Source organism: Xenopus tropicalis, chromosome 7 (genome assembly GCF_000004195.4).
Source record: "Xenopus tropicalis strain Nigerian chromosome 7, UCB_Xtro_10.0, whole genome shotgun sequence".
In the NCBI taxonomy this organism is placed as follows: domain Eukaryota; kingdom Metazoa; phylum Chordata; class Amphibia; order Anura; family Pipidae; genus Xenopus; species Xenopus tropicalis.
Window position 1 is genome coordinate 38615053 of NC_030683.2, and position 16875 is coordinate 38631927.

At 39.3% G+C, this 16875-nt stretch overlaps 1 protein-coding gene across 1 annotated transcript; it reads right to left on the reverse strand.

The window, feature by feature from the left end:
• On the reverse strand, positions 1 to 12414 carry dnajc12 (DnaJ heat shock protein family (Hsp40) member C12). Its single transcript, XM_002936857.4, has 5 exons — positions 12231 to 12414; positions 7327 to 7405; positions 5544 to 5683; positions 4217 to 4391; positions 1 to 2640 (listed from the first exon to the last, which is right to left on the reverse strand). Exons 1-5 carry the CDS (start codon positions 12303 to 12305, stop codon positions 2546 to 2548), a joined length of 564 nt encoding a protein of 187 aa, XP_002936903.1. The 5' UTR covers positions 12306 to 12414; the 3' UTR covers positions 1 to 2545.
• Between the last annotated feature and the right edge of the window lie 4461 nt (positions 12415 to 16875).

The window sequence follows — 16875 nt, forward strand, 5'->3', positions numbered from 1 at the left end:
TATTTGGTCTCAGTGACTTTATTGCACAATATGATGCATACCAATAAGCATTTACTTCAATACAATACTGAGCAGTAGAATGTACACATAATAATGGGTAAAACACAAAGGGACACTAGGGCAGTGAGAGACTGATCTGCCTGTTCCTGCATTTTGGTTTCATTTTATTTGCCCAGGAATAAAAGAAGCAGAACCACATTGGTGACAAACACAGCTGGGCAGTTCCATTCTCTTAGGGTAAAGACACACGGAGCTACTTTTAACGGCGAATAAACTCCAGAAAATCCCCTGCCATAGACAATACTGAGAATTGCCTCTGCTAAAACACACATAGAGACAGTTATCAGTAAATGACCAGCATTGTCTGTTTTAGTAGCCGTGTATGTGTGTGTCTTCACCCTTATAAATCATTCTTTCGGTAGGAACACTAATACTCATGTGTCATCCACACAGGAATCATTCATGTCATCAGGGCACCGATTTCCCTGCTCACACAACATGACTGTACAGAGATATACAGAATATCAAAACGGGCAACAACTATTTAAAGGGGATGTAAACCTTTAATAATTTTCTGCCACTGTGCGTGCTAGTTTGCCCCAAAGCTACTTACAGATGTAAAAGGATCATCCCTGCCAGCACACCTATAAGCAGAGAATAGAGATCTAGGTTTATACAGAGCTGGCAGAATCCTTACTGAGGAATTCTCTAGCACTCACTCAGCCAATGGCACTGAAGGGTTGGGGAAACATATATCAAGCACTGTAACTTTAAGACTCCATCTTGCTGCACTACAGCCCAGCATGCTTTAACCCTTAATAATATGGTTAAGTACAGGATAGTATGTGTTGCAGTCTGTATAAGGCTCACTGCACAGAATAATCTATGGAAGAATTTTAATGAACATTTAAACATAAATAATAATAATACTTACTTATAAATAGAGTATGAAGTAATAATATGTTAGTACATCTTCCATATATAACAAAAATGACAACAAACTGAACCTAGAAAAATAGATATGTATATATGAAACTTAAGGTATAATGCTTATGGGGTCGGACATCGCCTTTCCTTACATTTAAGTAACCAGTGAAGAGTTTCACAAATTTAAGAAGTCTACAATTTTAACTGACAGAGTGCCTTTTTTCAACTAATACAGGGCATGGTGCTTATTTGGGGATTTTAACCCCAAAATAAGCTTCAACGATGCTCCATGTGATCTTAGGATATTTGAAATAAAAACAAATTTTGCCTTCTAACTTTGTATTATGGTCTTTACATTGAACTGAAATTCTGTGCTTATAGTTATGGGAATCCCTTAATGCCCCCTTCTGGGCAAATGCTTTGTTTACACGCCACATTTCAGTACCTAAATATATTGGCCACAAGTTGTGGTCTTGGCCATCCTCAGCTTAGCGGTGAGCACAGTGAACTTGTTGCAGCTGATGCCACCCTGCACAGATGCCTTACCCGCAGGCTTACAGAAGGGGGCTGGCTCTGTTGGATATTTAAAATCCAAAACACCACAAATATAGGGTTTGCTCAGGTTATTTTACATGAATTATAGGTTGATATAAGGACAGTCTTATGCTTTAGTAACAAATCTAAACATTTGGCTGATCTCATCCTTTCTGATTATTTATCCATCCTGATCCTTCTGTTGCAGAAACAACAAACATGATATGCACAAGCCAGTCACATGGAACCAAACCTCAAATATAAACACAGCAGAAAAGCTATTATAGTTGGTATTCTATTCATTTGGTTGATTAAAAATGAAATTAAAGACACAGCAGTTTGTTGGCCTAAAAGTCTTAGGGCTGTTGTACAAGTTTTCACATAAAGCAGCCCTAAATGCAACTACGGTTGTACCAAGTATTTCCTGTTCTGGGTACAGCATCTGTGCAGAGGGGCTAAGCTGAGGGGAAGAGCACCTGTGGGAAGGGTGTCAGCTTAGCACGGAGGTAAAACATTACTTAAAAGGTAATTGGTAAAAGTCTGCGAAATGTAACTGCCATGACCCCAAAGTTATCCCCAGCATTAATTTGATAGGTTAGTTTGGTTAAATATTTTATGCTTCTGTTTATATCATATATATTGAATATAACATTTTAGGCAGTGTAACAAAAGATATTAGACACAGTTTTCAGAAACTCAGCATTTCATAGGTCGTTTCCTCAAAAGCAGTTTCTGCCACCAAAGTTTATCATAACAGGACAATGTAGGAAAGTGGCTAATTTAGTAGATTATAAAATACAAGTTTTGGGGACTTTTTAGACCACTTTTGCTGGATATTTATATACCATGCCTGAAGGAAGAGGTGAAAGAGATACAAGGATTTTATTCTACTAATTTAGCCAATTAAGGCATCACTTTCTCGACATTATCCTGTTTTGATTAGTGGCTAACACAATACAACACTAGCAAACGCTAGCAACGTTTATTATAACATATAATGCAGATAAAATATAAATATTATTCACAATAATATGGAGAGAACAGTAGGAAAAACAGAGAGTATTAAATATCTTTGGAGATGTGTTTAGATGTCATAATTCCTGAATTTTCGAAGAAGGTCGGAAGGGGCTTCTGCTGACCATCGGAAGCGAAGAAGGTTGTAGGGTGTGTCCACACTTTCTAAAATAATCAAAAAATGGAAATTGTTCCAAATGTTGTAATGCAAAGCAGCGAACCATCAGAAAAACTAATATATATTTTATGCTCTGATCTTAAGGCTTAATGGTTCCTTTCACATTAGGTATGGGAGACCCCAGGTTAAATATACTGCCCTTGGTTTCAAGACCCACATTATAGGTGTTTTATCTTTTAGTATTTGTGTATTGGTGGGGGGATTGGACAGTATATGGAATTTTATGGGGGTCTGGTGTGCTCTCCCTGGCCCAAAGTCGTGGTTTATGTCAATATGGGCAGCATTTCACCGATATTACTAATCTGTACTAATTCTGATGTCTTAGTGACACACGTGGGATGCAGCTCTACCTCTAAAGCGATGTTATTCGTGGGTGGGGGAATGCTGTCAGGTTAGATTGGGGACACAGTTCTTCTGAATTTTTAATTAGGGTTGCTTTTTCCCTTAACTATGCTAGCTAAATGCTATTTTCTCTTATTCCCCCATTCCATCCTGTTGATGCTGGGTGATTACTGCATAGGGGTTGCAGCTCTCTGGCTCTATTAATATGGGTTTTCCTCTGACATGCCAGTTGCATACTCTTCCTGCGGAAGTTCAGATGCTTGGAACACGTGTTAAAACACATGTTGCCGCAGCAATGCGACTGTTTAATACAGGACATGGTCACATTTTAGGACACGCTTCACCTTGGCAATCCCCTGGTAGAGACCTGCATGGGTCTGGTTAGGCACATCCGTACCCGACCTGGATCCACAACCACCACCCTTCTATGCCCCCTTTTCAGGGCCAGATGTGACGTCACTCCGGAGGCAGATCAGCCAGGTAAGAGTAAAAAATAGCATTGCCAATGGAGGAGAAAGGGCAGACATAATTTCACACTTGAGCTGGGTACCCAAACAGGGTACCATCGCATAGTCAGGGAATCAGGGACTTTCCACCCAAAACCCAACCACTGCCCAGCTTCTGGGACCAGCTTTCTAATGCTAATTACTGTATTCAATCTGTTGATGACATCACCATGATGCAAATTTGGCTCCAAATCTTGCAAACAGTCGCCATTTACTGCAGATGGGGACTTGGTGTGGGATTGGTATCTTAATAAAGTTCTTAGACTGAAATGTAGATTTTACAATAACATTTTTTTTTCAATTAAATTATGCATACTGAAATCATCATTTATAATTAGTTCTCAGTGTTGCAATTTGTGTCACATGACTTACTGAAACTTGTATATTGCAACAGTAGTGCACCCTGTTATAGAATATGAATATATTAGAAGTCACTGAGGCCAAAGTACAAGTACTTTTATACAGGTTATGGAAATCCCTCTATAGTAATTGCTACCTATATTCTATTGTATTCACATCACGGCTGCCTGACCATCAGCCCTCTACCTGTTTATAAACTACATGCTATATCCGCCAATACTACTCATGCACTGCCCTTACACTTCTCCAATTAGAAAACCCTATCTGGGCCAAGAAATATTGCAGCTCCTACTATCTTTTCTCTATCTCGCATTCTCTCTCCTGCTCTCTCTCTGTCCTTTTCCCACTGGTTTACCTTCAGGGCTCTTAGGTGACAACACTTCATCATCTTCTTGGCTTTTGTCCATCAAATCACTTTGATTTTTCTTGTCATCACAGGTAGAAGAAACCTTATCAGGCATCTTGAAAGGATCGGCATTTGGAGCCTCCAGCATTGGCTCTTTCTTACTCTGCACTGCCCAGTGCATTGACTGAACATAAAAGGAAATTGCGCAATTTATTTACTATCAGTCATGAAATTAGCAGATGGTGTCTAATCTTCTGTGTCTTATGTTGTTTGAATATATATGGTCACTATCTGTTCCATAAATCAAGTTGAAAAAAACTATTATTTGGCACAGTGATAGGCACTCTGTGGCCCTCTAAACATCAGTGTTGTACAAATCCCTGCAGGCACTGGACATGATACAGTTCCTTTATATAGGATACTAAATACCCTCATGGATCTTCATTTTCAAACTTAAGACATACACATATGCCATACAGGGGTGCCCTGTTAATTCCTACCATGTACACCATAATATGCTTTTACCCACATTCCCATGCCAGAGGTAATCTTACCTCTGGGCCCTCTGTATAAACAAACATGCCAAGGCAACCTGCAAACTTCATGTAACAGGGAGTCAAGGCAATCTGGGTATTACAACTTTTACTACTAATCTCATTTGCACTAAATACAAGCGCTTGAACATGGAGTTATATAGTGCTGTGAAGTAATATACATGCCTGGAACCCATATGTGGAAATAAGACTGACAAAGCTTTCCAGTGGAATGTTGTTTGCGTGCGTAGTAATATGTACACGGGGGCGTTACAGAGATGAACAGAAACATCCCCACAGCTAAGGGGTCACTATAGTACAAGTCATTAATGAGTTACCAGAATGCTTTGTTTGGGAAATGTTTGTGTGTGCTCCAATGTCATCACAACAGGTCACTGCAAAATTACACATCACACAGATTACGCAAATGTTTCCTAAAAATGTTTTTCTATGAAATTGGGCCACAAGTGTTTAACCAATGGATGTCACTGATTGCAGCCCTATCCTATTCCACATAACAGTAAATCTTCTTATCTGAAATGGATAGCAAACATAAATAAGGGATTCTTAGGTTAATAGATTTTTTTCTTTATGGGCATTTGCTTTCCACAGCTGCCTGAAATATAGCACACGGTCACATACAAACTAATTTGGTGTAATATTAAAGATGTTTTCCCATATTTTCCACTTTAATATTTTGTCTCCACAGACATTTGGTGAATTAAGTGAATTCACTAAGGCAAGATCTTCTATAGCAATATATATATAAAGACATAGTACAGCTATTTTGTAGGCTTACGTACAGTTTTAACAGAATCCTGCAGCGCTTCCCACTGTGGGAAAGGAATCAGAATTTTGCTCCTTCGCCACTGATCATAGTGAGCGCGACTTTCCTCATTGGTAAGAGTTTCTTTGGCCTGCTGAAGTCTCTGGAAATCTTCCACTATAAAAATCAAGAAACACCAAATTGGTTAATAGGAATGCTGTTGCAATAAGCAAAGCAAAGAGATGTTCTGTACTCACCGATTAGCAATATACATAGGACATGTGTGCATTGAGCTAGCAAAAATGCCCTCCTCTTTACACAGGGATTGTTTGTTCATATACAGGGATGAATATGACATAGTTTGCCAGTTGCAATATATGGACAAACAATCTTTGTTTTGTTTGAAGGGGAGGGCATTTTTAGTAGCATTTTATTTTAGTAGTGTGTTTGGGTGCAAGAAGTGGGGTCATGAGCAAAGTGCAAAAAACAATAGAAAGTATATAAACCTTCCATGTAAATAATGCTTATTTTGACCTTTACCCATGTACCTATTTAAAGCAACAAATGGGAACAGAAGGAGATTGCCAAATAAAACCTATTTTTTTTGATGTCTGGATTGCCTAATATTGTTGCTCAATGTTATGTGGAAATCTAGCCTCATTTACATAGTATCATAGACTTTTTCACCAGGAAAGCCCAATAGCCCAACCAACAGGTACATCAACCTGTATTATGTCTTATCATTTCTCCATACACTTTATAGTTTATGAAAACAGAGAAAGCTAATCATTCCAGACAACACATTGTTGAATATACTTTGCTGCATTTTTTGGCATAGAATATTTTACACAGCGTTATAAACAAGCCCCTCATTGTGTATAATTATTATTATTATTAACATTTATTTATAAAAGCGCCAACATATTCCGCAGTGCTGTACAATAGGTATAAGTGTAGCTTCTGTATGTATTGTATATGGAAAGCACCCCTTGAAGATATATTAAAAGCTAGTTTCATGCACCCCCCATCTATATTCATTTGCTAAAATGATCAAATGCTTTTATTTAACATTCATTTCACGTCAATAATTTAATTTAATTAGTTTTAATATATGTTTTTTTAAAATAAAAGAATGAATTCTAATATATGTATGATTACCTAGATTTGTAGTATCATTTATGCTGGGGGTGCTACAGTATAAAAACTTTATTATTTTTAACCCAATTCAGGGTGGTGGCCCACAGGGAGATTAGTCGCCCCAAGTTAAATCATAGGTACTGCGGGCAACTATTCTCCCTGAAATGCCTTTCCACCCGCAATAAAGTGAATAGCTGCTGGGAAAACACATGTGTTGCTTTGTTTTCCAAAGTCGCTAAAAGATTCCTCCTGAAGGTAACTTTGTGTGACTTTGGAAAAGGAAGAGGCACGTATGCCTTTCCACCAGCAATTCACTTTACTGCCAGTGGGAAGGCATTTCATGAAGATTAGTCACCTGCAGTAATCTCACCGTGGGCCGTTGCCCTTATAGGGGCAGCTGTTTCAGTTAGTAATAATAAATCCCTCCCAATGATACTGATTTTTTTGTGGGACAGTCCTGCATCACGGACCTGAAAAGGGGGTGGGGTTTAGAGGGAAAGTGAGTACAGCTTGGGCAGAGCAAGGAAGTGTTCAGGTATAACTGGACATGGTCACAGTGGAACAGGGGTATGTTCTAATTTGTCATCTGATGATGCAAATGTCGGCAGCTATGCTTACACACAGTGCTACAGTAGTACTTGTATAGCACACACCAGGGTTTCCTCTATACAGTCAAAATGTACCTGCTTTTTTATTTCCCGGGTGTTTATCTGGGTGGCATTCAAGCGCTCTCACTTTGTACTCTGCCAGAATCTGTTCAACCTAAAAGTAAAGGACACAGTTACACATCTCCAGATCTCCTTCAACCTGCCAGCATTAAAAGGTTAGGTATAAACACTGTCAAGTATACATGGTCAATGACCACAACAACATCTTGGTTAATGGTTTCTACAGGTTACAGGACTGAAGCAAAATCATTCTCATGTTACTCTTAAAGGGGTTGTTCCCTTTAAGTTAACTTTTAATATGTTATAGAATGTCCTATTCTTAGCAACCTTGTAGTTGGTCTTCATTATTTATTTTTTATAGTTTATGGATTATTTCCCTTCCTCTTCTGCCTCTTTCTAGCTTCGAAATGAGGTCACTGACCCCAGCAGCCAATAACTATTGCTCTGTAAGGCTACAATTGTATTGTTATTGTTACTTTTTATTGCATATCTTTCTATTTGGTCCCTCAGTTACTCATATTCCAGTCCCAGTCTCTCCTTCAAAAAATCTGTATGGTTGCTAAGGTAAATAAGATTTTAGAAACCAAATAGCCACTGAAAAACCAGAATGGAGAGCTGCTAAATAACCATAAAAAGATAAAAAATGACAATAACAATAATTACAAATGGTTTCAGAATATCAATGTCTATATTAATGGGGTGGTTAAGGGGATGGAAAATTTAAACTATGAGGTGAGACTGTCGAGGTTGGGGTTGTTTTCTCTGGAAAAGAGGCGCTTGCGAGGGGACATGATTACTCTGTACAAGTACATTAGAGGGGATTATAGGCAGTTGGGGGTGTTCTTTTTTCCCATAAAAACAATCAGCGCACCAGAGGTCACCCCTTTAGATTAGAGGAAAGGAGCTTCCATTTGAAGCAGCGTAGGTGGTTTTTCACGGTGAGGGCAGTGAGGTTGGGGAATGCCCTTCCTAGTGATGTGGTAATGGCAGATTCTGTTAATGCCTTTAAGAGGGACCTAGATGAGTTCTTGATCAATCAGAATATCCAAGGCTATTGTGATACTAATATCTACAGTTAGTACTAGTGGTTGTATTTATAGTTTATGTATGTGAGTGTATAGATTGGTAGGTGTGGGTTAGGTGTGCTGGGTTTACTCGGATGGGTTGAACTTGATGGACTCTGGTCTTTTTTCAACCCTATGTAACTATATCATACTAAAAATTAATTTAAAGGTAAACTACCCCTTTATAGCCCTTCTGTCACATCATCCTCCAAGAACTAAGCACAGAGAATTATAGTTGCCATCATTAAAGCAACACACATTAAAAAACATACAAATAGCTTTATTTTAATTAGTGGCACAATGAAGTGGAAGTGGAATAATGTAAAACCCATGGGTAATGTATAAACAATGCTCAGGGAACCTTTATATACTTTATTTATTTACTTATTTTATTTATTAATTTCAGCAGCTATCTGGTTGCTAGGGTCCAAATTACCCTCGCAACCAAGAACAAAATAAAAGCTAAATGAAAAGTTGCTTAGAATTAGCCATTTTATAACATACTTAACATTAAATGGATTCTGTCATGATTTTTATTGAACCAACAAATGTATTTATGTTAGCTGTAATATTGGTGTGTAGGCGCCATCTCAGTGCATTGTGCCTGAGTCTGAGCTTTCAGAAGGAGCCAGCACTACACATTAGAACTGTTTTCAAATAACCTATTGTTTCTCCTACTGCCATGTAACTGGAGGAGTCCCAAGCCGGACTTGGATTTTTTACTATTGAGCGCTATTCTAATATCTACTGGGAGCTGCTATCTTGCTCCCTTCCAATTGTTCTGCTGATCGGCTGCTGGGGGGGAAGGAAGAGGTTGATATAACTTCAACTTGCAGCTCGGCAGTAAAGAGTGACTGACATTTATCAGAGCATAAGTCACAACGCTGTGGCACCCTGGGAAATGAAGAACATGGCTAGCCCCATGTGAAATGTCAAAATTAAATATAAAAAAATCTGTTTGCGCTTTTAAACAACAGATTTTAATGCAGAAGCTCTAATAACTGATGCATTTTGAAAAAATCATGTTTTACCATGACAGTATAACTTGAACTTAAAGGTGAACCGCCCCTTTAATAGTATCACCAGCACTCCCACCGGGTGGGATTCACTGTATATCAAAATGCAAAATCAACAGGCACAGCACTCATATTCCTGAAAAGGGGAGGGTTTGTCCCCCCGAAATGTTGAAATCACTGTGGCTCAATAAGAGGTCAAGCGGTGGAACATATAAGTGAGTGCTGTTCCTATTGTTTCTACATATGTATATTTACTATTATTAGATGTATTATTGCAGGAGGCTTGCATATGATGCACATAGAGGCATTACAGACAAGATTTGCACATGACAAAGATAATTAAAACAAGCCTGCTCAGAATACATATTTGCACTGCACGGATGACACAAATCCATATAGACTTTATGAATCATGAGAAGTTAATTTCCTGTGGCTGAGCACATACAATACACAAAGGGAAGAAGGCAGCTAGCCTTCTGGCAGGTAGGAGCTGCTGATGGAAAATGAGTCAAAAGTTCCTGCTCCTGAAACCATAATCAATATATTGTAAACACTCACTAAAACTAACACTACAATGTACCCAGATATTATGTTTAGTATATTTATTTGGCAGGTGAAAATGCCATTTGTGGCAATCTTGAGCATCAGACCTGCCAAGTCTCTAGCAATATGCCTGGCACTTTCCAAGTCGGTGTTGCATGAGCTGCCTGCCAACCAATTATGACATTTTTATATCATAAGGCGGACTTGATTGTTTTGCCCTATACCTATTTTGTGGCATGTAACAGGGCATTCCCATATATATATATATATATATATATACATACACAAAGGATGGCACACCGCTACATAACATACCTCGGGTGCTCGGTAAAAGGTTTCAATAGTGTAAAAAAGACCAGCAACTCCGGGATTTCTTGTGAAAAGTGAAAAACATATATTTAAAGTACCACGAACAGCCTTCTTGTGAAAAGTGAAAAACATATATTTAAAGTACCATGAACGCTGTTCATGGTACTTTAAATATATATTTTTCACTTTTCACAAGAAATCCCGGTGTTGCTGGTCTTTTTTACACTATATATATATATATATATTTATATATACTGCACTATCAAAGGACGAGTTCATGCCCATCACTCTGATTTCATCCTAAATGCTGCCCCAGTTTGAGACTAGAGAATTCATAGCTCTATATCACATATATAGTTATAAAACTTAGGCAATGAACCACATATTTTGCTCTCATATTTACTCGCATATTTACCGACACTCCAGTGTACCTGCATTTTCTGACTGCAAAACTGCTTAGTTGAGACATAGTTTGGCAATGCTGCTGGTAGTTGCTGTGGGGATATGGGCATGCCAGAAGTGCAGCTTCAATAACGTTTTTTTTTGGGCAATTCAGTTTGTGCAAGCTGTAGTGCCTATTGGCATAATGCACAAGGGGTACCCTGGAATTACCAACTGTTCAACAGGTATAAAGTACAGGGCGCTCTTGTTGTAAGGTGAACTACAGTTTCTGTTCTATTCTGCAAGGCATATTGGTGCAGGGTGTACACATTGGATAATTATACACTAAAATTTTGCCTTGCAATTGTAAATGATCCTTTATGAATCTACAGTTTGCATTATCCAGCAGATGTCTACTTAGTCTACTTTAATAGCGTAAATATGTTTAAATCCTGTAGGTTTAAGTTAACCTTTTAATGCAGGGATCCCCAACCTTTCTTACTCATGAGCCACAGTCAAATGTCAATGGACTTGGGGAGCAACACAGGCATCATCAAAGTTCATGGAGGAGCCAAATAAGGGCTAAGATTGGCCATTAGGCAGGCTCTATGCACACTATCAGCTTACAGGGGCTTTATTTGGTAGCAAATCTTGTTTTTATTCAACCAAAACTTGCCCCCAAGTCAGGAATAAAAAAATAACTCCCTGGTTTGGGGGATCTGAGAGCAACATCCAAGGGGTTGGGGAGCAACATGTTGCTCACGAGCTACTGGTTGGGGATCACTGTTTAATGGAAACACCAACAATCACTATCTAACCTTCCTCTTGCACAGTGATGCTTATTTGTTAAATTTAGACAATGGTGGATATAATGATGGAGATGACAAATGAACAAGGGACTTCAATAAGCCAGGTGCTTTTCTAGCAAATTGTTAATGTATCTGCTATGAATAAATCAACACTCTAATGTGAAACTGTAAAGCCACATGAGAGAGTTATGAGATTATATGGGGATTATAGGTGATCCCCAAAGTGAAAAAGTAACACACTGTGCAAGGAAAGGGAAAACCCCACTGCAAAGATGGAATGTTCCTGGCAAGAATTATGTTCGCCATGTTCTTTTTTTATCCCTTTTGCAGGTGTTCCACACCTCTTTCCATTTTCAGGTGACAATTGTCCATCTTTCCATTTTCATTAAATTCCCATTTAAAATTATGAAAAGGAACCATAGGCAATTTCGCAGACTTATGTTATGGAGATCCAAATTACAGAAAGATCCCTTATCCGGAAAACCCGAGGTCCCGAGCATTCTGGATAACAGGTGCCATGCCTGTAACATCTATATAGCTGTGGGGTTTCTGTTATTATGTGTAGAGCCCCATGTAGTCATTAGGAGAGATGGCAACCTCCTGGCTTAAGATGACTAAGCCCTACATGAATAACATCTGCCCCTACAAAACCTATTCCTCTCTATTCGTATGTAAATCAATGTAGATATGAAACCCCCATGAAACTGACACATACTGTATCCCAACACCAACACAGACAAACACTAAATGCAAATAGAGAAATATTTTCTGGAAAAGAAGAGACACAGAATACAGACCGTGGAGAGTTCATCACAGCCAAGCAGGGAGTAATAGTCAGGCTCCATGCTGCTGCAGTTCCCAATAGAATCCATCCAGTCAGGCTGACAGTCTCACACTGACAGATAGCTGCTACCAAGCAACACAAACCCCTGCAGCTGCTGCACTCCGAGCGCCCTGCTCCCAAACCTGCCTTTTCAAATGGGCAGCGGCTCACTTGTTGCTTTCTATTGGCGAATAGGGGAGGTGGGAAATAGCTGATTAAGAAGTAGGGCAGTTTGGGATTTGTAGTTCATGAATAGATATCTGCTTGTATTGAAAATACAATGCTCTGTATGCTATGGTTTGTACAGTAATGTAAATACGTCATGCTGACTTTTGAAACTAATATTTTTATGAGTTATTGTGTTTTAATAATTTTATTATTATTGTTTTTTGGTGAGGAGTAGGGTTCCAATGCAGGGGAAACGAAATACAGGCTGGTATTTTTTAATCTGCTGTAATTACCACATAAATTACAAGGCAAAATGTCTGTAAATTTATTCATAAAGCTATTTAGCTAAAAGCCACCTCATATCATGAGATTTATAAAGGCAGAGCATGTATCATAAGCTAATAAGCTACACATGACTATATATATATACCTGGAGTGCATCTGTATTTTTGATTTTGTCCAAATACCTTTTAGGAAAGGCTGTGAATAGTCTTTCAACTTAGTGTAAATTAAACACTTACTGGGCTGCACCCCTGGTCTGTGCCTTTCTCTACTTTTCTTCTCAGTTTTCTTTTCTACCTCCCTGGCCTTATTGTATGTCCTTGTCAGAGCTGTCAGCTTACAAGATTCATTGGCCAGGGTAGATTCATTGACATCACACACATGTGCAAATGCTCCAGATGATGGCACTACTTGCGTACTGAGAATTTGACGCAATCTTCAGAGGATTTATAAAAGAAAAACAAAAAACACCCAAAAACGAAATAATGCTATTGGATGATGGGAAATGTGATTAAGAAACCAAAATTAGCTAACTCCCCAAAAAATAGGGGTTGGTTTAACAACTGTGCCTTGTCCTCCTCTCCTTCCAGCCTTTCTTTTCACCCTTCTTCTCTGCTTCCATTTTCTCTCCTTCCACATGTCTCTTGGCTTGTTCCCTTCTCCCCTTCTCCCCATCCCCTATTTTTCTTCTCCCTTTCAATAATGCAATAATGCAGACAGTGGCATAACTAGATGTTACTGGGCCCCATAGCAAGTTTAGTTTAGGGCCCCTCAGGTTGGCCTATTCTACCAAGATTTATTGAAATTGCTCTATAATTAGGGCCCTACTGGCCCCCTACACTTCTGGGCCTCTCTGCTGCCTCTATAGTTACACCCCTGAGTGCAGAGTTGGGCTGCCTGACAAGGACCCACAAGATCTTGAGAGATACTTTACAAATGTTCACAGCAGATAACAGGAACCTATAATCAGACAATAAATTGATGACAGTGGGGGGTGGGGGTGCTTGATGACCTCCTCTGCAGGATTGTTCAGGTCAGTACCCAAATAAACATAGCAGTACTTTTCTGTATGTAACAGTTATGTTGGTATCTCCTCAGGTTTTCATAACCCTTTCTTGGCCCAAAAACTATGTTTTCTGGTTAATCTGGCATAGAACACTGTGACTCTCCCTTAGCTCAGCCCTTGTAGTGTTGAGAGAGGAAGAAATTACACCAAAAACATTGCAGGAAATTTGGGCACCAGAGACTAGGGGGCTGATTTACTAAGACACGAATTCGAATCCGAATTGGAAAAATTCGGTTTGGAAAACGAACATTTTGCGACTTTTTCGTATTTTTTGCGATTTTTTCGGTGACTTTACGACTTTTCGGAAATTATCGCGACTTTTTTGTTACCAATACGATTTGCGCGAAAAAACGCGAGTTTTTAGTAGCCATTCCGAAAGTTGCGCAAAATCTGGCGATTTTTTGGTAGCGTTAAAACTTGCACGAAAAGTCGCGCCTTTTTTCGTAGCGTTAACTTAAAAGGCGTGACGTTTCGTGCAAGTTTTAACTCTACAAAAAAAATTGCGATTTTGCGCAACTTTCGGAATGGCTACGAAAAACTTGCGTTTTTTCGCGCAAATCGTATTGGTAACGAAAAAGTTGCGACAATTTTCCGAAAAAATCGCAAAATACCGATCATTACGAAAAAAACGCAATCGGACGCATTCGGCCCGTTCGTGGGTTAGTAAATGTGCCACTAACCATCCAATGATGTTTTTTAAAGGGGATGTAAAGTCAGAATGGTACCACACAGGAGATGGGAAATGGCATTTTAAAGCATTTTTAAGCAATGTTTCAACTGCTCTTCATTTTGAATAGCTTTTGAATTATTTGACTTCTTCCAACTCTCTCTTTCCAGTTTTAAATTGAAGTCACTGACTTTGGAAAACAATACGATTGCTCTCTGAGGCTACAATTTGATTGCTATTCTTATATTTTATTACTTATTTTTCTATTTAGGCCTCTCCTATTCATATTCCTGCCTCTCATTCAAACCACTACTTGGTTGCTAAGGTAAGTTGGACCCTAGCAGCCAGATACCTGCTAAAATGCAAAACTGGAGAGTTGCTGAACGAAAAGTGAAATGATTAAAAAACCACACATAAAAAACTAAAACCAATTGCAATGTTTCTACATTGCAGGAGGTTCTGTTTGGAGTAAAACGGCATCTCTGTGCTTCCAAAACTTGCCTCTAAGCCAGGAATTTAAAAATGGGCACCTACTTTAAGGCCACTGGGAGCAACATCGAAAGAGGTGGTGAGCAACATGTTGCTCACAAGCCACTGGTTGGGGATCACTGATCTAGAAGAACAAATGGGAACCATCCCTAAATCAGCCTTCAGGCTGAGCCCAGCTTGCCACTGTTCTAAGCCCACCCTTCCATCCCCACAGTTTTAGAACCACTGCTCTAAAGAGTTGTTTGGCTGCAGGGCAAGAAATGAAGGGTCTGAATTCCAAAAAAAATCATTTAAAACAGGGGTCCCCAACCACCGGTCCAGGGACTGGTGCCGGGCTGCGGACTGTGCTGAACCGGGCCACCTCTGGTCCCAATTACTTGTGATCCCAACTCCCTGATGTGTTACACAGTCATGACAATAGCTATGCGAAGCCCAGGAAGATTTCTACTGATTACGACAAGGACCAAAGTACTTTATTAAGCTGTATGTAATAATAATATTAATAGTAAAGTGCATAATATAAAATTTAACTAGCACTAGTTGCGCTGCTCCGCATCCCCCATCCCCGGTCCTTGGAAAAATTGTCTTGCTTGAAACCGGTCCGTGGTGCAAAAAACGTTGGGAACCACTGATTTAAAAGGTCATTCACCTCTAACAATAGCTTATAGCTGTTGCCCTAAGAGTTCCAGGGTCATTTAGTCCCACAGACTTGTATAATCTTTGTACCAACCTACACTTTTTTCCATTTCCTTGCATTTATTAAAATAAGGCCCCTCTGTATACTGTACGCTCAGTTATGCACCCAAACTACAAACTATTTGTGGGCAGACAGAAAATTTAATACCACTGAAAATCCAGTGTAATGAATTCTGTTGTTAGAAGAACTTGGAAGGGGATACGTCTGGTAATAAAGCCTTTCTGACTCTGTGCTGAAACTCTCTAAATCCAGCCAGCCATTCTCATATCCTGCAGAATCCTGTAAAGTAATGCGGGTCTGTCAAAGGTCAGCATCCCTTATTACTGGTAAAAAAAAAAAGAAAGCTGAAGTTTAGTTTACTCTTCTACGTAAAGCTACAGGTAATTCATTAATAAGTAAAAGGTATTTGAAAAATGTCATCGTTAACCCTAACGTTAATCCTAATACACTAACCCTAAATCCCTAACCCTAACAATTTTTCTTGGATACAATATTTGGGTCAATGACCCAAATTATTTATTAATCTTAAAAGCTTGGTAATAGATGAACGTGTCCCGTGTCCCACTGCACTGAATCAGTAGCCTTACAATTCATGTCTCATACCAATATCCTTGGTGTGCCTTGGTCAGGCCATATTATTTTACAACCCTAGGCATGCACTTTAGCTGTTATTATTTCTCCCACCCATGTACTAACCTTACCAGTCATCCTAAATATTTCCAGCCAGTCACAGCACCCCCTCCCAAAACAGTCACAGCCCCCCACCCTGCCAATCACAGCACACACTATCCCCTGGCCAGAAAGACTTGTAGCGCAGTTGCTACCAAACAACAGATAATGATTAAATAACAGACTGCCATCCCTTTCCAATTGCCCCTTTGCCCCACAGTAGTACCTGTGTTCTGTGCCAGCTGGATAAAAAAAACCCACAGGCCTCAATAACAAGTCTGACTCTCAGTGTGAGGAGGTGAGCCATACCAACCCAGCAATTTCATGCCACTTGAAGACTGACCTAAAAGCCAATAAAACCTGGGGGCAGCTCTGGTTTTCTCACACTTGAAAAAAGTGCCACCCTTAATGATTGTGCCATAGGCACCTGCCTACCCATTATTCTGAGCTTTGTAAAAAAAAAAAAAAAAAAAAAGGAAGCCAAATCATACCCAAAACTTTGAGTACCTAAAAGTAGGATAAAAGCTCAAAGCCACTTCTTGGTACAGAGATGTTAAAACACATGAGAGGGACTCAAAAAC

Coding starts and splice junctions, on each gene's coding strand:
- dnajc12 (XM_002936857.4), bottom strand. CDS start 12,305: ATGGATTCTATTGGGAACTGCAGCAGCATGGAGCCTGACTATTACTCC. Junction 7,406..12,230: donor GCTGTGATGAACTCTCCACG/GTCTGTATTCTG, acceptor CTTTACTTTTAG/GTTGAACAGATTCTGGCAGA. Junction 2,641..4,216: donor GTCACCTAAGAGCCCTGAAG/GTAAACCAGTGG, acceptor TGATTATTTTAG/AAAGTGTGGACACACCCTAC.